This window comes from Coccinella septempunctata, chromosome 4 (genome assembly GCF_907165205.1).
Source record: "Coccinella septempunctata chromosome 4, icCocSept1.1, whole genome shotgun sequence".
Lineage (NCBI taxonomy): Eukaryota > Metazoa > Arthropoda > Insecta > Coleoptera > Coccinellidae > Coccinella > Coccinella septempunctata.
Genome location: NC_058192.1, coordinates 5,461,617 through 5,486,546, shown reverse-complemented (window position 1 = coordinate 5,486,546; position 24,930 = coordinate 5,461,617). Strand labels below are relative to the sequence as shown.

Sequence of the window (24,930 nt, the reverse complement as noted above, 5' to 3'; positions counted from 1 at the left end):
ATTTATAATAAATACAATTTGAATCGGTAATATATACCTATGTAACAATATAGCAACAAATATTTTGTTTAACGTATTAATATATCATCTGCCAAATTTGCTTCGTTACCACTTATCAATATGTTTCCAAAATTTTTCTGGTTCCAACGTAAATTATACAAACATACCTACATCGAATTCGTAAACAATGTACATGTTGGGTATCTTAAAAGTACTTGGTCTCAATGATAAGGAAGGGTGTCCCTAGATTTTTTTTGCCGATCTCGAAACGCTCAAGTTACGGTAAAGGGGATAAATATACTCTGTATAGTCCTTGAAAATGGGAATGTTAGTTCAAAAAAGCTTCTGGAAAATTCGCAGTCAAGTAGGCAACGCCAACTCGACAACAATTCGTAGTCAAGTAGGCGACGACGAAATCTTGACATTTGACGTTTTCTGTTAGAATTTCGAATGCAAAACGTCAAATTCCATAGCCTCCTTTTTTATTGAGGATTCTTTGGAAATATTTCGAAATGACGGCAATATAAATGGCGGATCTCTTTCTCGTGAAGATAGAATAAAATGAAATTTCATTCTATCTTCACTGGAGGAGTTCATAACCTTTTGCCTTGAACTGCACTCCTCTGGTCGTTATGTACTGTAGACGTTCAGTTATATTGTCATTATATTCCCAAAAACATTCAATATCAACGGAAAAATCGAGTTTTGTATCCCCTTTACCCAAGACCGTATCGAGTACAATTTTGAATGTTGGTATTCACATTATATTCAGGGGACAAATAAATACAGAGGTACGCCACACTGAACCTTGAGGCTGCCCTATAAAAATCTAGTTAGCTTATCTATACTCTCATAAAAGGTAATGGTGACAGGGCTATTGAACATGGCAGTAGTTCTTCTTCATAAGCCTGTACATTTATCAACACTAACCTTTCCAAGATGAAATATGACCGTAATTCAGTTGAAAAAAATCCTTGTATTGTTCGGTATTATGCAGTCGTGTGAATTTCAAATTTATGTACAATACTAAAACTACGATTTTGCATAAATCACATCATGAGGAATATATTCCAAAAAAAAATAAAAATTCGATATTGTCGAATACACAATGATCTCACAAATCAATGTTCAGAATCTGGTTCTCTCGTAATTCCGAAATTCAAAATTCAATCAGTGTTTCTCCACTGGAAGACTTAATGATAGTGAACGAAAACCATTGCAGACAGACGTACAAGAACGGAGAGATTCAGCGTTTGCCATTTTGATGGATGTAATAATTGCATGATCTCGCCATATCGAGTTCATTTGAAGTTATGGGAGAACTTCTCAGAAGAATTTTAGTTAGCATGTTCCTGCACTAACCTTGGTCCCCGTCGTTCTTCCTGCTGAATCGTTATTCTTTGCGACGTTCGGATCTACTAATTCTTATCATGAATAACGTCCACATCAGGTATCAGGTAATATTCGGGTGAAAAACTTGGAAACTAGCAAGTTTTTTCTTCTTCTCAGAAGATTCACGTTTAAAATGAAGATTAAAAGAAGATGTTGGTGCAATATGATGTGGACATTATTGTCTTTTATAGAATAATTGAATAGGTTAAGAAAGATAAAGTCATGAGTGTTGAAGGATGGATATCAATATTGAAGGAAAATAAACGGCGTGCAGAAAAATAATTCAATTCCGAAAAATTATGTCTCCACGCGGGACTCGAACCCTTGACCCCTTGATTGCCCTTCAAATGCTTTGACCACTGAGCCACCAGAGGACACGAATTCCAAGCGCAAACTAGGAGGACCGACCGCTTCTCAAGAATTTAATGTTAGTAGTGTCACCTTAGCAACTTTTTGTGTGTTCTGGGACAGTTAGAAAGGTAAGGAAACAATTTTCACTTTCAATGACCATTATGGTCCTCTCTGCAAATTTTGCTAAATGGAGACAATGTTAAGGGTAGTAATAGATAGATAGAGGATCTTGATGATCCCTTCTAACTGACCCAGAACACCTTGAACCATTGAAAGTTTGTAGGGTGACATTATTAACATTCATTCACCCAATACGCTGCAGTTTCATATCAGCTTCCATGCTTCTTCAGGCTACAGAAGATATCGATACTCGGATGACAAAAATGGAAGTTAAAAGTAAACTGCTAGACAAATCATGAAATTACTTTTCGTTTCAAGGCAATTCTTGAGAAATGGTTCTCCTAGTTTGCGATTGGAATCTGAGTTCTCTGGTGGCTCAGAGGTCAGAGCATATAATCGGAAATCAATAGGACACAGGTTCGAGTCCACCTCGGTGAAGTGTACTTTTTCGGAACTCAATAAGATTTTTGCAGGCCGGTGATCTTCTTTCAATGTTTTACAGACAGACATCAAACACTGCTTATATCAATTTTGTCGCGATAACATCTTCGAACTCATTCACCGAATCCTCCAAAAAAAAAAAAAAAAAAACATTGATCTTCACTCACGTACTTGGGGAAATATCTGAACGTATCAATTGGAATTTCAACAGGCAGTCGATGCTGTCCGTTAGGATACAAATTCATCAGTGTCTAGTACAAACCTCGAGTCATCACCCTTGATAAAATTAACGAATCATTCGTATTACCGAGGAAAGAGATGAATTGCCACATATTTTCTTAGTGTAGCAAAAGATATTACAGAAAAGCGAAGGTTAGTCCCGACGCGAGGAGTCTCGATGCTTTCATCCCTCGTCTCTGCGGGAACATTTCGAGCACAGGAATTTCATTGTAGGAAGTCATATCACGAAATTTGCCGCCTTCACTACACGATGTACTGCACGAACTCGTACTGGTTCCAGACGTGGTAAGGCAGCGCGTTTTGTTGTTAAATGATGCTCTCCCTGTTCCTCTCGTTGTCCTCCAGACTGCTCGTGGACCGCGAGCAGCATATCTGCATCTCGATCTCGGCCAAGCGGTTCTGCAGTTCCCACTGCTGCTGGTTGAGCTTCACGCTCATCGCCGTGTTTTCCGCCTCCACGGTGTGCAGTCTCTCCCTCAGCCTCTTTATTTCGGACTCCAGGGCCTCGTGGGAACCGAGCAGCGGTGTCGTGGCACCCGACACCAACTGCGTCATGCTGTCGCACTGCATCGTGGTACCTGGAAAGAATCGCAGAGGTGACTATAGCTATGGAATACTTAGAAAAAATTGGAATATATTTTTAGATTAGTTGGGCGCATAAGCTTTTCTTGTGACATAGTTGCCCTTGCCATATAATATTTTTATTGACCCCCTCATCTGCAAGGGAAAGCTGGAAAATGTAGGTACTGTGCTCAATGGATTTTTCAAAGAACTAATAAGAAGTCGATTATCGAAAGAGCTGGTTATCTCGAGTTGAAGACAAACCGTAATGGAGTAATATAAAGGTGGGTGTATTCGCATTTCGGAATCAAAACATGTCTCAACGTAAATTACGTGCAAAATGTATCGTTCTGAAGATAAAACGATCAAGAATTGAGTAACAATCAAGACATTAATTGTTGTTCAAGACCTTCGAGGAGAAATTTTTTAAATGGGTTTTTTCAGTTATTTTGTCGACGTTTCCATGGCACTGTAGCTTTTGTTATACTAGACATGCGATCATTTAATCAGAAACGTTCCCTAATTTCAATATCGGTGCACTCGAAGCTCATAAATATGCAGTGTTGATTTTTCTATGAGGGCATGATGCCCGCTATTTTTTAAGTTGACGCAAGCCTTGATAAGAGGATTTCTGTTGAATCGATGTTTACATTTATTAATTTTTTAAGTCTCAAAATCCCCCACGAACTCCGTATATCTTTATTCTAGAGAGAGGGGAACTACATCTGGTCATAAGTAGGACAAAGCTTCATACATTCTCCTTAGAAGATGTGGTAGCCTAATGAGGTAGAAAAAGCAGTGCAATGTGCAAAATAAACATTTTTTCATGAAAGAACAAGAACTGTAGGTAAAACATGAAGTGAGGAAACATATTCTCGAAGCGAGTGCTTGATAAAGGATAAAGAATATTTCACTCATTCAGTGTGGGTAGGAAGGATGTGATTTTCTGTTTGTGACAAGTGCAGAGTGGCGGGTGTTATCTCATGGAAAGAGAGAAGATGAAAAGTAAAACATGAAAAAGGGAATATTTGGGGAATATTGTTTACCCGATCTAGGCTGAGACACTGGAGTGTGATGACTTCTCTCGCTACTGGTCGATCTTGCAGGACTGTCTGGGCATACGGTGCAGGGAGTGGGAGAATCCATGTAAGATCTTTGGAAAGCTGATGGTGTGAAGCCCACTAGCACGGGTTGCAGAAGCATGTCTTCTAGTGGTATTTTTCCTTTGGACTCGACGAGGCCGGGTGTGGACTGACTTCTACCCATAGCAGCTGAAACGCAATTGTTCGTCTCAAAGTGTTATCATTTTCGAGATATCTCCCAAAAAAGGAATATTCAGAGAAATGGGGATCGCTTGAAGAATTTCGCTAAGGAAATCGTGAAACCAGTTCGCCGAATAGTGGTAAAACAGATAGATATTGAATTTGTAATAATCTTTATCACAAGGGATGGTCCTTAAACACATTTATCCTTTTTTATATTCCCTTTCCCCTATCCCTTCTTCTGTAATACGTTCTGGACTATATTTAGTCCAGCAGAGTAAGAGTAGTATGATTTGTAATTTCTCGAAAAAAATCACCTTCGCGCAAGCAGCAATTGCTAGGAGTAGTTGGACCTCTGTGAAATTTGATTTTAGCAGTGTCTTTCGAAAGCGGGAATAATAAGAAATGTATAAAATTCAGTAAATTGTAAAAAGAAACTTTTCACTTATTATTTTCTAATGAAGCGTTTTTGATGCACGAAAAAAACATTAACTGTCCCCTGAAATTTTTGATTTACATCAAGACAGGTGTAGATTCCGAAGAGCGAATACAGAAAAATTCGTCCTTCAGAGAAAAGTCTACAAAATTCAGCAGAAATATCGAGTGTCACCTGAAAATCAACATCTCGTCAATCTTCTTATTCAGAAGATGATTTTTCCATTGAGAAAATCTTTTGGGAGTAGTCTAACGGCTAATGGCCACAATATTACACAAAAAACTCTTTTTTACTATTAAAATATCAAATACATCGAATCAATGTTAAAATTAGGAGTGCAGTGAAAGATGAAACAAGAACGAAATCTTTGGCAGTAAACCAATGTGTAAAACTGCAGCGTTTACTCATTCCTGGATGCCCTAGAGATCCCATTCCTTAAGTTGCAGATAATTTGCGTTGAGTGCTTTCGGTGCAGCATAAACATAGATTTTAATCCGAAGACATTTGCCTTAGCATTTTCCATTCCGTCTTGAATTTAAAGGGAATTCATTCGAATTTCTCAAAGTTAGAATATTCTCTTGTACTCATCTGGAAATCGTTAGAAGATTTTTCGAATTACTGATCTACCAAACAGCAATTTCCTAAATGAAATACCTTGATCCAATTCCCGAATGCTCAGGATAATACGCACACACGAACGAACCCTATCTAGATTCAATTTTGCAACTTTCCAGTAAGCCGCGAAAGATCTCTTACCGTATCTGGATGAAATGAATCGGGACCTAGAGTGAAAGAAAACACAAATATTCTTACTGTAAATATTTGGATTTACATAAGGGGATGACTGAATAAGGAAGCTCGCCAGCCTCACTGGAAGATATTTATGTAAATATTATAGAGCGTAAGCATGAAAGAGAAATAGATGTTTGAGGAGAAGAATAAGGTTGATCCCTCACTGTAACAATGCGGGTGGAAGAAATTGGGATGAAATATACCTTGTGGAAAAACGGATGGTTTTATCGCGTCCCTCCTGCAATCGACTATGAAAAAATATAACTTTGCTGAAAATTTTAAGATTTAGGCTTCGAGGCTCATAGTTTCTGGACAAAAATATTCGATATCTAGTTGAGGAATGGACATAAAATATTCGATCATTTAGATGTAGGTATAACCGATTTTGTGCGAAAAGAGAACGTTTTATTTTATATATACCTGAATTTAGAACACTGTTGAAAAATCTCATGTTCACAGTCCACTCACCTTTTTCTAGAGGGGCCCTCTTGTATTTCTCCAATCGTTTCACAGCAATAGCTTCCAGTCTAACCCTGGCCGCAGGATATTCTTTGAGGACGTCCCACATATCCTTTTTACTTAAAACGAAAAGATCGCTGTAACCGACAGATCTAACGCTGGCCGTTCTTCGATTACCTGAAAAAGACTCGTATTGAGAGAACGGGAAGCGTACAAAAGGGGCTATCTCTTCTGGAAACAACAAATATGTGTCGAGATTTTAGACAAAAAAATGGGATTCGCTAGGAATGAAGAAATAATGCTCATATTGCGGTCCTTGCTTGATATAATTAAGAATTTGAAGCCTTTCCATCATTCAAATAAAAATATATCAGTGAATGCAGAATACTTCAATCAAAATACGTTGAATAACAATTAGAGTAAGGGTGAAGGCTGCATATTGGGGTTATACTGAATTGTTTATCGAAAAAGAATAGTAAACATTCGTTTATTATTATTAATCGTTTATCACGAACGAAAATTAACTTGCTTTACGTGCAACACCTTTTGCTTTAGTTCATCTTATAAGAATGGGTAATAAATCTGAAAATATTTTTTGGTTCCATGCAAATTATATTCCGACGTTCACCAACATTTTTATATTGAATCAAATGTAACAATTCAGTAGTTTCTTCTGAATATCGGAGTATAATTTGATAAATGCGATATACATATTGAAAAAGGGTTGACAAATAGAAGCCAGGCAGGAAGGGGTAAGTAAAAATCTGAATATATCAACACAGGGTTTTGATGAGAGATTATGTTATATGTAGAACATTACACTTGAATGCTGGATGCACACGAACAAAAACACAATTTCAAATAAATCTTCTCATCTCATCATTACCCCATTCAGCGAATTTCATCAAAACATGCTTAGATTCATTGTTGGGTTATTCATCACAGTATTTGAACATGCAAAGTAGATAAGGGGTTATAACCTCCTGCTGGCTGATATTTACCAAGGTTTTTACCTGCCGTGCCCATGTTCAAAATAGAAATCTCTCCAAAATAACTGCCCGCCTTTAGCGTTGCTAGGACAGTCCTACCATTATCAGCAACTACTTGCAGCCTGCCTCTGTTAACTATGTACATCTCTTTACCTACTTCCCCTGCAAAAGAAAGAATGTGACGAAGACTGAATGATCTATCATAACACATCTAAAAAATATGTGTTCGTCATGCGATTCTATGTCGACACTACATCATTTTTGGTATTTCTATGATTTTTGGCATCGAATTGTCAGTATTCTGATCAGAAATTGTTCGCACATTTCCGATGAAGAAATACATCGGCTATTTCGATCATGAATGCGACCTACCAACAACTGTCGAAAGTTGCGTACTGGACTTGCCGCCCTATCTGCCGAAACAAAAAACGTGGTTCCTCTCCTTGCGGAAATTTTTCATAGTGGACGAAGAAAGCCTGAAAGCCAAGAGGTTCTTCCGGAGCTACGCTTCGGTGCGAGCAGAAAAAAGGAGACACGCATCGGGCGCGCACCCTAGAATAATACACCCGTTCAGCAAATGCGCCATTCAAAGAGAAAAGATCATTTGTCTGCTCTGGATGACTTCCCTGCTGCTCGATCCCGTGAGGATATCCTTCTTCATGACCTGCGACAACTCCCACATGCTCTTCAAGATACAATGGACGCTGGACACCGTGTTCTTCCTCAACGTCATCATGTCCTGCTTCGTTGGTTACTGTTCCCCTTTGACGAAAGAGATAATACTATCCCCGAAGAAGATAATAAAAAATAGGATGTTCAGTTTCTTCATACCAGAAACACTGGCTTGTTTACCGGTTAAAGAAGTTGCGGTCGCAATTGCTGGAATAAATCAGAGGAAATCAAGGATCACCGCTTTGTGCGCATTGCGATGTTTTCGGATCATGAGGCTGCTGGATATGATAAGATATCTGACGGAGATGCTGGAGGACCTCAACATTCCAGAGTCCGTAAGCACGTTGGGCATAGTTTTCCTGATGGCGTTCTACTTGATCCATTGGTTGGCGTGTACGTTGTACTTTGTTTCTATCTGCTACTACACCTGGGAGGATCTTCCCCTTGAGTCTTGGCTTTTTGACAGTAGCGAAGGACCTGACGCCATACACGCACTTATGTGCTCTGGAACCACCAAGAACTTCTACGATCTTTACGTTCTGGTGTTCATACGAGCGACGTGTCACTTTTTTGGAGCGAGCGAGGGGTATCGACCAATTACTCTCACGATAGAGAAATTAGCATGTTCCTTCGTCATCATTATAGGTTTCATCTACTGCAAATACGCGATGGCCAAGGTACTCGAACTGTTCGGTTCGGTGAACATATCGGAGAGCAAATACGAAGAGTTGATCCACCAAGTGACCGAGTACGTGAGATCGAAAAACATATCGGACAGTCTGAAGAAACGTCTGATAACGTACTACGAGTACAAGTTCCAAAAGAAATTTTTCAAGGAAGAGGAGATTCTGTCGACGTTCTCGGAACATCTCCGGTGCGAGGTCACCCTGTATACCTGCAAAAACGTATTGGACAGAGTGCCCTTGTTCTACGGAATGTCCAGGTCGTCCCTCGGCAGCATAATCGGCTTCATGCAGAGAGAGATCTATCTTCCAAACGATGTGGTTTTGAAGTACGGAGAGCCCCTCCTCAAAATGTTCTGGGTGTCCCACGGTACTCTGGCAGTTTACTTCGGACCGGACTCCGTCGAAATATTGCATTTCGAAGATGGGGATCATTTCGGCGATCTTTCGATCACGAAGAGGGGAGGATTTGCCACACTATCGATAGTGGCACTGGAGATAACGGAGATATTCACCATTTCTAGGAAGGATATAAGGCACTGTACCACATTCTTGAAGGAGATGAGCGAGAAAGTTTTGAGGGTGGGAAAGGATAAGGCGCAATTGTATCAGTTGTTAGCCGGGATGATGAAACACGAGGAGTCTCAGAACAGGGTACTGGCTGATTTACGAAAAGGCAGAATTTTGGAGAAGGATAGATGGAGAAAGAGGAGGAAGACGTTAATGTTAAGACGATGATGTTTTCATTATTACTTTGTTGTTTGGTTGGTTCAGTTTATAAATAAAAACAGTTATCGATTAATGAATAAACAGACATTAAAAGGAGGACAGCTGTTTCGTTGAGAAATTTTTGGAATAATATCCCGAACCAACAATATTTGCTACTAATTTCTCACTAGAAGAAATTTTTCGAACCACAGTTTCAGAAAATCGTATATTACATAGGATAATTCATTGTGGAGAAATGAAATGAAAATTTATACGATCTACGATAAGATTGTTTCGAAACTTATACGATTTTCTAAGAATTGTTGCCATATTTCAGCAAATACCCGTATACTACGTTCACAATCAAATCAGGAAACGCCAAAGGAATAAATAATTAGGGGATGGTTGAATTATGAGGCATATTTCAACCCAACCTATTATTGGCAACGAGTTCACAAATACGTACGATTTGTAATCGTTACCTAATTGCTGTTTGGGGATTTAATGAACTCAAACCCCGCTCTGATCGTAATGGCTTGAAATTAGGCTCATATGTACATATGTTATCAGCTTGTGGTATGAAGGTAGGATGCAATTGAATGGACATATTTTTACAAAAATCTCCCTGAGAAGTTTTCAAAACGTTTTCATAATTTACGCATACTCAGTCAAGTTGTATTGACGCAATGATTATGCAAGAGCTCATTGAAGTTGATTACTGAATAAGTGAATGCTGAATTTTCCAGCAAAACCACCTTGAACGATGGTGCCCCTTTCTACCTTTATGTCCGCTTTTGGGGATCTGAGAAGCCACACTTGGTGCTCAAAAAATAAATGCCTCTAAAACGTGTGATGTTTGGTGCAACTTTTGTGTTGGACGTATTGTTGGTACTTCTTTGAAAATAAGGCTTTTCAAACTGTTGCAGAGATCGATGTCATGTGTTCTCGACAAGCTGAGTCGAAAGCAGACTACAATCTTAAAAAAATGGTTGAGAATGAATCTTACTCACCTTTTCGGCAAATATAATCTCCTGGAGAAAACAAAACCGGCCTAAGCCTTAGCACCAATTCGCATAGAAAACCCGCTTCGGTATTTTGGAATATTTCTACACGTTTCAAAGTATCTAAATGAACGTTGATAGCTATCTCGGCTTTGAGTTTATCTGGAAGACACGATACGGCTTTTTCTTCGTCCGAACACTTTTGGGTGAGCCACAGATAGTCAAACCACTTGATCACTTTAACTTGCAGATGGTTGGGCACCCTCCTCATCCGCATGTACGTCTTCACGCCGTCCAGTTTAGCTGTAACAATAAAAGAAATCAACTCCACACTATTCAGTTAGATATAAATAGCATAAAGATGGACGTTTGCACAAATCTTGATCGCGAAATCAAGAGATTGATTGGCCGATTCATTTCAAATCGATAATGCAGCTATAAAATTTCCCAAGATATCATTGCTGCTTAATATTCAGTCTGAACGTCAAAAAACTATCCCACGGTTGATCAGTCAGTCGAAGTTTTGGGTAAGGTTTGAAATAAGGACCAAGAGAAATCAAGGAATAATTAAATTCGAATAATCAAGCTTGAATGACATATTATGTAAAATTGAGGAGCCAAAAATAATTTCCAAGTGAATTTCAGCCTATATCTAGATGTCTAATTAGGCAGAACTTCATGAAACGGAATATTATATCAAGCTTGAAGCGAGTTAGACATCAAGTAGTTAGCCACGAATTTCAGTCATCTATTTCCATTATTCGATTATCTTTAAGAGGCTGAAAGATACAGATTCTGGGGTGAAATAAAGTTTACTCATTTTTCAATTTGAAACTGCCTTCAATAAAAAAAATCGCTGGAGTCGAGCAATTTGCTAAATTGGCGGGCAAGTTTGCAATTTCATCTGCGTAAGATCACATTTCGTTGGTTAAAAAGTTTTCGGAAGTGGAGAATTTCTTGTACATTACTTCCTTCTGAACGTCGAGAAAAATCCAAATTCTAATATTTCAAGATTCGCGTCGATATATCATGTCTACCCCGACGTATATTGCACTCGAATGATGTGAAACATGCTCTTAATAATACGCATTGGATTTTTTTTCGACAACCCTCGCTAGACTTTCCTAACGGCACGGCTTTCAGAAGGCAAGTTGCCCTCGAAATGGATTCGGAACAATCGAGAATGAAAGACATGGAAAATTCATTCTTTCGAATCTTCAATTTTCCGAATTTCCCTCGATTCGATGCGAAATTGTGGAGAGACGCAAGAGATTTCCGAACCCCCTACGCTGTTGAGGCGTATTCGGTAAATTGATCATGAAGGTGCACCTCTGCACGTCAATATTCTAAAGAAAAAAAAATAGAATCGATAGTTTTTATCGATTTCGAGGATTTTTTTTTGCGTTCTTCGGTTCAAATTTTTAAAGGTTCTCATCCAACATTTTCAAGTGTACCTCTCAATATTGAACACTAAGAAAGCTGGAAAAGGCTTTTCCTTCATAATCAGAGTAAAACTAGATTCTTAATTTGAAAACGTTCTCCCAAGTGTGTTATTTCCAATTTTCAAAGTTGTAAAACAATCGATTGTACTGAAAAGTTAGGTTATTGCAGATCGAAGAACCATTTGCCTTTCAAATTCAATCCATAAGTAGTTTCAGTAAAAAAGTAACTCTCTAAGACTTACTGTAGGTGAAATTCATGCCTTATAATGTGGTTGCAAAATGGCGTATGCGCTGTTATAAAATTGCAATTTTTCCTACTAGCATTCACAATGGTCTTTGACAGATTTTCTTACAACAAAATGTACTAAAAGTGTTCGCCATGAACCATGAAAGAATTTCTAATATCTGCATCCTTTTCTGATGTGTAATCACTTGAGCTCACTTGGCATTTATAGTTTTCCATTTTCCCCACATCTCCGCGAGTAAAATTCTTTCATTAAGCAGAAGTTGAAGGTTATTGACATCATATAAATCTGTTGTTCGAATGGGAAAACAAAATTTTAACGAGCCATAAAACTAACTCGAACGAAAAACGCATTAAATTTGAATGAAATGAGTTTATTTTCATTCTAGATCATGCCAGGAGCTGCTCCAACTGAAATCCCAACTTTTTACGAGTCACTTCGTACCGGTATACATAGTAAGCGTATGATAGAAAATTTAATCGTGAAAATTCCATTACGGAAGGCATTTCCCGACCATCAAACACTGTTATAAGATGCCCCGGAAGGGTGAAAAGCGATGAAGAAATCCAAACGGGAATTTTTATGCTTAATTCATATTCATCGAGTTGGAGAGTTCCTTGACACCATTCCATCTGAGAGAAACTTTTTTCGCACTCTTTTGAACTGTTTTCGTCGAAGAGGAACGTTTGCTATACGAAAATTCCTGGCCATCTCACTTAGATGGAATTCTCCATCGAATTTCTACATTATAATGTTATAATTTTTCATGATTTATAAATAAATACCCAGATTTAGTGCAGGTGTGGTGATATTTCATTACATTTCAAACTTAAAATGATTGATAGGAACTAAGGATCATATTTAACCTTTTGGAATATGATCAGTAGTTTTTAATAAAAATCACTTATAATTCTAACAAAACATCTTGAATAATCTCAAAAGCAAGACACAAAACTATAGATTTCTTCGATTCAGAATATATTTTTTGAAGATTAATTGAAAGCATAACTTTTCGAATCCGTCCCTGCCTTAAAGAGAAAATGGATCATTTCCATACGTTGACAATGCCGTTTCTCAAGAAATAAAATAACAGATAGTAATTTACGGACATGGAAGTTATTATGAATTCACATTGTTTTCATTTTCTTCGGAATTTCCATCCTGAACCGTCCCTGTACTTCAGAATGGTGCCCTTTACCCGGTATCTTGGCGCTTGGAGCCGTCTGGCTTTTGTCCCCTATTTATGTGTTTTGCCAGGATTTCTCCTGCACTCTTGGGCATTATCCCGAACAGCGCCAAATATTCATTGGTTGGAGAGGTCATGCAGTTTAACGTTCTATTTTCAAGGATCTCCCCCCAAAACGATGCATGTTTTCATCGGAACTATTTTGCATGGTGGGGATTCCGAAGTTATGGTGATGCCAATGGGGTTTTTCACCGACCTCCGTACTGGATATTACGTTGTTTATTCGTGGAGCAAGAAACAGAAACTTTCGGAGATTTTTGGTCTAAAAGGGTGCTTCATCATAATGTTTTTATGACGGACTTTTTCGTCTCAGCAACGAAGTTCTTAGTTCTTAGGTCGCTGTAGTTGAACGGAAGGAAGATCCTCATTCATTATAGCGACCGCAAACGTTGAAAATGAGCGTATCCCCCTTCGTTCGGGTAGTTTATAGACTTTCGCACCATATAGAACTGAAAACAACACCCTAAATCATATTTCGAAGGGAAATATACGTTTCAATATAGATGTGAAATGTGGAATAGGCAGAAATCAGAAATAGTTTCTGTTTTTTCCTACTAATTCCTCAGTTGAAACAAAACAAATAAAATATAACTAGGTAGAAATAGAACGACAAATTATAAAATAAAATGAGCTGGATTTTCACTCTCATTTTTCTTCCGCATTATTATGTAACACGATGAACCTTTTTGCTGGAACTCAGGAGTTTTAACCTTCAATCACTTATGTCCAAAATATCTCAAATAGTTTTCCAACTCGAATAGAAAGTTGTTTCAGCTAAACTAGTCTTGAGCGCATTCGCCATTCTGCAACGAAGGATTTACCTAGATGAAATATGACAGCAGTGTTCAAGTTGGAAGCGACGTGACAATGGATATGAATTATTAGAGTGATTCCACTTCTTCATTATTCACTATCATGAGTTTGACTCCATCTATAGGACCTCCAATATCCTGTGTGTGCAGTTAAGAAGCTTCAGGTATATAACTACCGACAGAAGGTAATTATACATTTTATTTCGTCACCCTGAACCATAAACCACCCAATGCAAACAATCCACTACATATGTCCACCCCTGTATTGGCTCACAATGGAGCACAGGAACAGAAATAGCAGAATTACCCTCCTTTACTCGATCGATGGCTCTGTGGTCTAAAAATAGCGCGTCCTATATTAGACTCCGCCATTCCAGCACTAACTGGGATACCCGATGACATTGACTTTTCCCACAGGAATGAGAGGGTCTTCTTCGGCGCTCTCCTTCCAAAAGACGCAGCGATGATGCGGATAGAGATATCGTTGTTCTGCATGCCATCCGATGTTGATTGCGGAGGAATTGGTATTGCTGAACATTAAAGGGTTGGTGAAGGGACCGCGAGATAGCCAAAAGATTAATTTTCATAGGGGTCGTAAGAGTCTGAATCATTATAAGTTCACCACTACACACAGGTCTATTACTGCCCTGAACTATTTCAGAACCGAAACAGGTCTATGCACATTCCAGTTCGGAACTAATCAAAAGTTCGAGGAAAAGGAGATGCAGAATATTACCTCAGTCATTATTTGAGCAATGAATTATTCACACGTTTTTTTAAAACATTGAATTATCTGTACCAGATGAGCCTCTGACTCGTACAAATATTTTAACAGTAGGTTATTGAGGTTAAAGGAAACACTTTTTTCCTTTACTATTTTTTTCCGAATCAGCCCGGTTTAAGAGATACAGTCTGTTGAAAAACCATAAAAAAAGTTTGTTTAGTTCTGTCTCATAAACGGTTTTGTCAAATGAAATAAATTTCGGAATACAGTTTTACATTAATTTGATGAATCTCTTTCGAGAACAAAATTTCGCCCACGTCTTCTAGTTTTATCATTATGACCATTAATACCGAATATTCAGAGAATCCAACTCTCGAAACTAAGTTGGACGCTATCTAATACTTGAACGTTTAGTAAAATAATAGTATTCTTCATATTTTCTCGTAAAATGCGCCGTTTTCGAGTAATTTGATGTTCAAAAATAGAAAACTATCTGTGATATTCGAAAAATTGGGCATTTTGGATCAATACAACTCTTTTTAAAAAATCCACAGTTGTGTAGTGTCCCAGAGTTAGCTAACTAGCTAAATCTAGCTAGCAAAATCACCTTCAGAATAACTATTCTGAAGGTGATTTTGCTTCACCAGGGGTGGGACAGCTCATTATGAATACTCAAAGTAGCCAATCTTTTATCAGGGCCGAATCGGAAAAATGGTAGGTATAGAAAAAAAGTGTTTCTGTTGACTTTAAGAACCTACTGTTAAAATATTTGTTCGAGTCAAATACTCACTCTGTATATTGAACTTGGGACGTTCAAAGTCGTGTTTCCATGGTTATTTCAGAGACAGTTAAAAAAGTTAGATGTGGAAAACCCCACTGAAAACTATTGCAGTCTAATCTACGGTTGATTTTGCACCGACTGCTCTGCTTTCATGAGACAGGCCGAGGGAATACGATTTGATATTTCAATTTCACACGTAACGATAAGGCATCGAAAATGATATCGTATCAGATTTAAACTGAAGCCCCCGAGGTTTATTGCCATGTACGGACGATATAGCTTGGCGATAAGATCAATTTAGGCATCGACTGAGCGAATGCAATTCTAGATTCATATTCCGATACGAAATGTGCAGGCTGTTTGCATGGTTCGATTTCACGTTCAATTCGTTGAATTTCATACATAGATTCATCATTCTCAGATGCGATTTCACAAGCAGCCTACCCCATCCCCGCCAACATTTCAAAATCGAATAATTACAGAACATCGGAGGTAATTTATGAAAAACATAATTCTCGATTGAACTACCATCATTCGATTAGAAAATGAATGAACTTATGGAGAAAACAAGAGAATGAATCACCCAATAGTTCGAGACTTGGAAGGTAAATATTTTCGTCAAATACCCTAGTGATTGATGCGGGGCATAATATTGGGAATGCGTGAAATACGGTGTAATAACAGCAACGTTGATGGAAATATTAATGAACACCAGTGCCAATCAATCGATCCATCTGTAGGAGAGCACGGTCTGGTCCAATTTTCATTTCCGCCCATATTGCCCATCAAAAAATAGACCCACTCCGAAATTTGAAGAATGGCCCACATGAAATTGACGCATTTACAAGGATCGATGATGAATTACTCACGTCCAATCCTAAAATAACATGGAAACGATATTCGACACAATACCGATTCGAATGGAAATCCAAAGTTCGTACGTATTGATCAGGGAAGGATTGACTGCGAAATTTCAAATGAAACGAGTCTGAGCAGCACTTATCGTGATTCACATCATTACACAATCATTTTACTATTGTGGAAGATGATGAATAGGGTTGATTTTCAATGGCAGCCGTTGTTAATGATGACCATGTTTCAAATTGTCGGTGAATGAGAGGATAGTTGATGTTAAACGAACTCGTATAAATTCGAAAGAGAATATGCATCTTTTTCGTTATGAAATATTCATCAATTCACCTTATTAGAAGAAAATATGTAAATCAATAGTTGCTAAAAAATGTGACGGGTTATTCCTTGTTGAAAAATACCGTGGTTTGTTCATATGAAAATTTTCGACCAGCTCCTGCCAAGATACAGCCTCCCAAAGATGGCACCATAAAAGCAATTTTTAATTTTTTCTCAGAAACCAGGAAACTGACTGAAATAAAATTGAGCAGATATTATATGATAGCAAGAAGGCCATTGAAACAAATTTTGATGATGTTTCCCTAAAATATCAGCATGATATCCGGCCTTTTTTGATTGACTTCTAGCTCAGTTTCATTTGTGTCAGTCTTCTGGTTTCTAAGAAAAAAATTGTGAATTGCTTTTCACCATATCATCAGCTATATTTAGGAAGGCTGCTCAAAAAATATATATGAAAAACCGACACTATTTTGTCACAAGAAATTAGCCATCAAATTTTTTCGTAACTATTCATTTACACTCATGAATTTCTTTCTATACATACAGTTGGTAGATTTTCATCTACCAGTAGTACCTCAGACACCTTCATGAACGACGTTAATAAAAGTATATTTCACCACTCAGATGTGAACATCTGAATTGAAGCAGGCAAGTAATTATTCAGGCTACATAAATTATTCTTCCCCTCGCCATTATTCTTAAAAACACCGAGACTATTTCATGTAACCGTAGAACAAAAGAGTTTATTTTTCTGTTGAAAAGCCACAATGGAGGATTGTGAAAAAAACGCCGGAGTGTATCTGTTAAAAATGAATGAGCCCCTGCACGCTTATGGGATCAGTATACGTGTTTTCATTCACGATTCTACACCAGCAGGAGAAAGAAAGGAAATTGGTAGAATGTAGCGCAATCGGAGGATGTTAAACGAAGTCCCTAAATTATTTATCGTTATGTTCTCCCTCTTGACGCAACACCAATAGGGGTTCTGCAGAAGGGAATAATGTAGGGTTCTGAGATAAATTCACAAACAGGCAGCATTGGACACCTGCGCAACCTACTGCAGTACGTTGACGTAGCCAATTTTCATCTCTCATCCCGCGAATCCTATCCCGTAACGCCAGGGGAATATTGTGTATTTCATAGTTTAATGAATTCCATAATGTACAGAGTTGACGCGGTTCGAAATTCGTATCCGGTACACTGTCGCGTCCATAAAAAATATCTCGATTAGGTCGTTTGAATATCCATTTGGGAAAATGAACGGATTTTGCTTTTTCCGATAGGATGTGAACATATCCCCGAAAGTTTTATTCCATCGGGGCATTTTCAGGAACATCGATTCGGAATGTGATGAACTCGAATAGATGAATAACATTGTTTTTATAGTTTTATCTATGAAAGCAATAAGGGAAGGTTTGCTTACATCGTGCACAAAAAATTGTAAAACACCAATCTGGATGAATTTTCACTATATTCTTTCTTTATCTAAATGATATACAGGGTGAGTTGCAGTGCGCCAGTGGTCGATAATTCTTTAACATTTCGGACTGGAATTATTCTTGACATTATAGAATGGTCCCAAAGTCATGAAACACGATAACATCCCGCTTTTTCAAGCGAAAATACCAATTCTTATGTCATATTTTGAATCTAAGTGAAATTCTGACTCTGAAATACTCCAATTGTCATATTTTATTGAAATTTATTGTCTGTTAGAATAGTGGGTAGACGCTGAATAGCTTTCTGATCTGGGACTTATTTTTCCATGCCAAAATAAATCAACATTCAAGAAATAGTTGGCGTGCACAAACTGGATGGATATCTAGAGAAGAAACAATAGGGATTTCTTGCTAACGAAAAAACCTTCATCGAACCACCAAAAACTTGGAGCTTTTTAACAACGCAATCTATGTTTTCTCCACTGCCCACACTCTAATTGACAGAAACGTGTATCATGTATCACCACTACGATATAGCATCAATCATCGGTCCATGGCCTCGGGTAAAACCTCCCTCGTTTCTACGTGTCAATTCACTCTGAAGAGGCTGTTAGCGTTTTATCACCGTATCCCTAGTTCATTTCGTAGGTCCTGTACAAGTTTGTCTCCCCTTCAGTGTATCCTGATAGGCATATTCGTTATTCGTCCTCGTTTTTGAAGTGAATTCCACTTTTCTTTATTCAAAATGAAAACTCCCCAAACATCCCCAAATTGACAGCTACTTTATAATTGAATCATCTTAATGAATTGTGACGTGGCAATTGCAAACTGGCCTTATATGGGCCAGCTGCCTCTACCATAGACATATAGACTCTCTATGTCTCTATATGACATAGATACACAGATAAATCTCTGTGATCTCTACCTTCACAGAGGAATTTCTGTGATCTCTACCTTCACAGAGGAATCTCTGTGATCTCTCCCTATTCCACTGATGATACTCGATGAATCTCGTAGATATTTTTTTAAACTGAACGTGAGGTGAAATCCTCTTGAATTTATAGCATAACAGGCCTCTCACCTCTCGAAACTTGAAAAAAATCAATTGTTTGCAAAGTACAAGACGAATGGGCAGACTGCGGCAGCATCGCGTCTTCGAAAATAAAACCAGAGAAAACCTCTGATATTAATCGTTCTCTTGGCATCCGCATTGTCTTTCCGAGGACGTGAAGTGTGATTCACAGGATAAGTGTGTTCCAAAAACCCGTTAAAGCGATGGTTCGGTGATATTTTTTGATCTCATTCGTCATTACGCCCCAGTTCTCGATTACAGCTCCTAAGGATGATTATCTAGCGCATTAACGTACTTTCAATGGCCTCTCAAGCTCCTCATTTTTATTATGATGATAAAGTGTAAGTGCACTCATTCGAACTCGACGTAGTATTTTCTACGTGGATTAATGTTTGTTTGAACTTGATTTTAGACCGGCAATGCTGAAAATACTGCTCGCTGGATTGTTATTTCACTAATCTCTACTTTGAACCTCTCCAATATTCTCTCTAGTAAGTTTTGCCGTTCTGAGAGCTTCTAGTTTACAATTATGATTTAGTACGATTTCGAATTTTCATTACAATATTTGGGTCCTTTCAGTTCGCAGTGGATAGAAGGTGTAAGTTAAGATGATCATCGAAAGATGATTACCAAGAAGAAGACCAATAGAATATCGATGAGAAAATCGCATTTTAAGTGAAATTCCTCAAGGTTTTAAGAAAAAATAATGATACACCCTCACTGTTCATAACGAATAACTGAATATTCGAAATTTAACAACCACGTCCATTCGAAGCTTTCCGAGGAATTCCAACAATAATGCCTCAACTCCCTCCCCCTTAGGCAGATCCAGAACAAGGGGAAGTTCTCCAGAGGAGACTCATGGTATAAAAACACTGCTAATTAACGATTATATGTTCTTGCGTAGACATTAATGATTCATCTCTTATCAGCCTTCTTCGTTCTGAAGTAACTTGATGACACTTAATTTCAGATTTCAGTACGGTAACAAGAGGAAAGTTGAGGTAATTAGAGACTGTAACATTCTACTGCTCCAATTAGCTCGACACTGAATAACCGTTCAATTGAGCTAATCTTCTGGCAGAGTTACAGCTCGAAAAGATGAGAATTAGAGGAAGTTGGGAACTTTGGAATTTGATACTGATAGTTGTCTTTTGCGTTCTCTCTGGAAGAAAGGGGAAGTCTCCTGAATTTTGAATTTATTCTATTGAAATTCTTGATTTTCGTTTATGTTCCTGAATTTTTAGTCAGATACTTTTCATTCCTATTCCGTTTGAAGAATTTGTTCAAATCGTGCTAGCCAAAACATTGGTGATTGAATTTTAGATAGAATATTCTCTTGATGAAAAAAATATTGGTGAAAATTGATGTCCAGTTTGGAATTTGACACACTTGGGCATTTTCTAGACAAGAGAATGCATTAACTCATGAAAAGGAAAGCTGTAGGGTACTTTATGTAAAATCACTCTCATTACCAAAATCCACTAAAAGCTTGAAATAGAATTGTTTTGGATCATGTGATTTTTTCGACAGCATCATTACTAATCAAAACAGAAATCAAAAAACCTTTTCGATATATATTCAAGTGTAAAATGGATTACAAGTTATACCCAAGTAGAGTTAAATTGGCACGTTTTATGAAAAAAAGTCATATGCTATCATGAATACTGCAATGTCTATGACAGCTGAAGTAAAGTTGATGATGAGAGAGTTTAATACCAGTGACAAAACTGATGCTGGGAGTTTAATTTTGGTAGCATTTCACTTGACCAAGAATGAAGAACTTTTTTCGAATTTTTCTTCTAGATTCGCTGGCTCAAAGATTATACTCAAAAATGTGAGTAATGAAATATCCAGAACTGATCAAGAAAAACGTGAATTATTCAAACACCAGATCCGATTTTATTCCTTTCCTCCATACTATATCCCATAGGAAAAAATCCCACCTACACAGGTGATGCGTGCAATTTTTGGGATATACCCGAGGATCAACAAACCGAAACTTTCACAGCCATGGAGATAAGTTCAAAAGGCATATTGCTTATTCAAATAGGATAAGATTCCGAAGGAGACTGGCAATCCCCGCTTCAGCGGATCTAGAATAATACTTCTCCCTTTTTCGAGGTTTGGAAACGGTTGGAACTTGGGGGGAAAGAGCCACCCCCGGGTTCACTTCATTCATTCGGATGGGAAAACTGCAAACCTTTCAACCACGCCGCCCCCTCACGCGGTCGCCTAGGAGTGCCCGTAAAAAGCGAAGAGCTCGGAGGAAATTGATATGTCTTACAACAGGTTATCACGTTTTTGTTGACGGGTCGGTTGCTATTTCTTCTACTTACGCGAGGCTTTCTTTCGATTCGGAGATGCGAACGGTGTAGCTGGGGAGTTGCGGGATTTCGAAATTCGTGCTGGAGTGCTGGGAATTTTTTGTTGGGACATAAAATTCCCTTTGAAATGTCCTCTCGGATGGTTTTACTTCCAGCGTGTTTCATTAGGAATTGTTCACAGATAGGCACTGTTTTGGAATCGTATAGCCACTCCAAACACAAATCGATTAATCCAAAGGCTTGAAAAAATATATTGTTTCTATTTGGGTTAAGATTTGTCCCATAGTGGTAGTTCATTTTGGTGATTTCAGAAAGTTTAGACTTCAGTCCTTAATATTCAGTTCATATCGCTTAAAAGTTCACGCAGAAACCTTGTTTTTAACTGTGTTGAATATGTTGCATTATGTGTTAACTCAACAACATTTACTAGAGGTTTTAGTTTTCTTCATTAATTGTACACAAAATGCATCGAATGCTTGTGGAACTTTTGGTGACAATGCTTCATAAATCATGAAGAAAACTTCGGAATAGAGTAGCCTGTTAAAAAAACCTTCAATTATACACTGAAAATTATGTAAGTTGCACATCTGTTCTTCTACTGTAGAGTCATTCGGGGCAACTGTGCGCACTTTTGCCTTTCAAGCCATACCCTGTTTCAAATGTTGAAGCTAGGAAAATTAAAACATATTCATAAGATAGAGAATTTTCTAATCTATAAAAAACATCAAAAAGCAAACAAACAAAAACGTTTTCTTTCCGCAAAAAAGAATTTAATAGAGAAAGTCGGAGTGCGTTCACATGCCCCGTATTGGGCACCCTCACGGGGTAAGTGAACGCAGTGCTTAGTGAACCACACAATCAAAACAAATTACAAAATAATGTCATCAAAATGTTACAATTATAGAGAAATGCTGTTTATTGTCAATACAGAAGCGCCTTTTTACAAGCAGTGCATTATTGTTCGTGCCACAATGGGGTATTTTCCTAAATTTCAAAATATATATCAACGAAATCCTCATATCTCAAATATATGGAAAAGTATTTTTTTTCTATTTTAACAGTTGTATTTTGCCTGTTTTTAATTACGGAAATTCACATCGTGGAGGCATTCTCCCAGAAACATTCTACGTCACTTTTACAATCCGGCATCGTTGGAACACTCATCAATGTTTCTCATCAAATTTTCTGATCTCCATATATTATTGCGTCTATGGTTGTGTATTGCCATCAATGACTCTCATCAATGATAAAATATTATTGAGTCTATGGTTGTTTATTGTCAGTTAATATTCGATCTTCCTTGGGCTGTTATTGTTGATGAAAGAAGGCATTGCTGATATATTTTATAGGTTCCTAAAGTCATCAATATGAAAAAGTTTACAGGTGGTAAATTTTCACTGCTTGCTTTTGAAAAATTCGACTCCATTTCCACAAGTTATAACAATCTGACAAGAACGTTTAAAACAATGTCAGAAACTGTCATCGGTTTCAGGAAGATATAATTCTGTATCTTGGAACATAAATACATAAATGCATTTATGTTCCAAGTTCTATATAATATCCTCTTGATCAGTTCCGATGTTGTCGAATTCACAAAAATTACTAGACTCTAGTAAAGGCATTCTACGTCACAAGCTCTCACAAATTTTTTTTCAAAGGCTATATTTTTTTTCCTACTGAATTTTGAGTGGAACCTTATATGTGGTGACTTACCAATGGAAAATGGTTTCCAAAAATAATTTTTAATTCTTTTTTTGAGTTTTAGGAAAATACCCCATTCTTGGTGAACACAACACTTGATACATTCCCCTGTTGGTGGCTCTTCATATTTTTCTGAACAAATAGGACAATATTGATCGAGTCTTAACCAAGAAAATCAACAATGTCATAATTTATTCCTCACTGAACTAATGCCCATATAACGAATCTATGCGCACACTTACCGGCGCACACTTTCCCCAGTAAGCCAAAATTTGAATTGACGTTCTTATAGAGTTAAGCAGCTAAGAGAACCTAAAATTTTTTATTATATATTCAGATTAATATGCCCATGATCGAATAAAATATTGTTTAACACTGAGGGACTCGGAACTTGGACCTGGCAGAATGTGCAGAGATGCTAAAAATTAACAAGAAAACTAGTGAATATGATTGATTGCAAATAAAAAGTTAAAGAAACGTGGCACGGCGCACTCCTATGAAAAACTAATATGGCGATTCTGCGCCCTTGCTTCACCCAAATGAACCCCTCTTTCATACATTGCATAGTCTAAATATACGCACTGCGCACACTTACCCACTGCGCTCAGTTACCCCGAATGACTCTATTAACTGTAGAAGAACTTCTACTGTATCAACAGTAGAAGAACAGAAACATTGATCCTCGAAAATCCCAAACACAAGGGATGAAATTCATCCGAAATATGGCGTATTGACAAAAATTAAATTATAATTGTTCGACAAAAACAGAACGCATTAGCTGCTGGTTATTTAAGTTAATAACTGAAACATTGTGTGTTATTTCGCATGTTTTCGATAGTTTGAATTCCAGTGATGCATTTTTATACGAAATTTATGGATTTTAAAATGAAACGGATGTTCGAATCGGTTTTTCACACAATAAGATCTCCACTCAATTTCTTTCCTATAAGTACCAATCTTTGCGTATTTCAGATTATATTTCACCTCAAAATTTCAAAACTACCTATTATTCTAATCCAATAATCTTCAGTGGAATTCAAGATGTGGAAAATGTGTCACGTTATTGCATTGAATAGAAGGGAGATTAGGCATTCAGTTATTGTAAAGTAGAACAATTTCATCATTTCATATTCGTCATCATGCCATATTTCGAATGAATTTTTCCTGTCCTATTTGTGATTTTCCAGGATCGATGGATCAATTCTGTGTCTGTACCTACATTTTAACTTTCAAGAGAATTCCTTAGGTATTTTTTATCTATCAGGCTATAATAATTCGTTATGTCATAGTTTTACTGATAGAATATATAAGATACATTTGCAGCATCTCAAATTGTAGACTGGCTAAAATTCGAACCTTTCATTTACTAAGGATAAATATTATGCGACATTTAGCTGTCCTGCCTCAGCGAGTAAACCATCTTGTCGTCATTATCCCAGACTGACAAACAACGTTCTTAATGACTCACACAAAAAAAATTTTGAGAGTATTAATTCTCTAGTTCGTAATTAACTTCCCTACAACGAGGGATGGGAAGCCGGCAAAACATCGCGCACCCAAGTTTCGCAAGATGACCGAGGCTGTGCCATCAGTTTTCTCAACTGAGGTATTTAATTTTGCCCCATGCGGATACGGACTTGTGGTATCATTAATTATTCAATGAGTTCCGGTTTGAGAGCGAATCAACAAGTCCTTCGGTCCTGGGAGGTCCTGCGTAGAACCACCAACGGTTCGCGTTCGCCGAAATTTCAAACTCGACTTCTCGGCAGAACTGGGACGGATATTATTGTGAAGTTTATGGGAGGTCCAGTTTAATTCATTAAGAATGAATAAATTCGCTGGTGGCCCCGAGAAAATTGTTTCCCCGCAAACTTTGACCCTCGTG

The 24,930-nt window shown here is 37.7% G+C and overlaps 1 protein-coding gene across 1 annotated transcript in view; it reads right to left on the bottom strand.

Annotated features, from left to right (window-relative positions):
* Nucleotides 1-598: 598 nt before the first annotated feature.
* Nucleotides 599-24,930, bottom strand: part of LOC123312000 (cyclic nucleotide-gated channel rod photoreceptor subunit alpha) — a 66,452-nt gene continuing 42,120 nt past the window's right edge. Inside the window, exons 7-11 of the mRNA XM_044896167.1 lie at nucleotides 10,117-10,410; nucleotides 7,056-7,205; nucleotides 6,064-6,231; nucleotides 4,152-4,376; nucleotides 599-3,122 (exon numbers count right to left, since the gene is read on the bottom strand). Coding sequence (XP_044752102.1) covers nucleotides 2,851-3,122; nucleotides 4,152-4,376; nucleotides 6,064-6,231; nucleotides 7,056-7,205; nucleotides 10,117-10,410 — 1,109 coding nt within the window. The 3' untranslated portion in view covers nucleotides 599-2,850. The remainder of the gene's footprint in view (nucleotides 3,123-4,151; nucleotides 4,377-6,063; nucleotides 6,232-7,055; nucleotides 7,206-10,116; nucleotides 10,411-24,930) is intronic.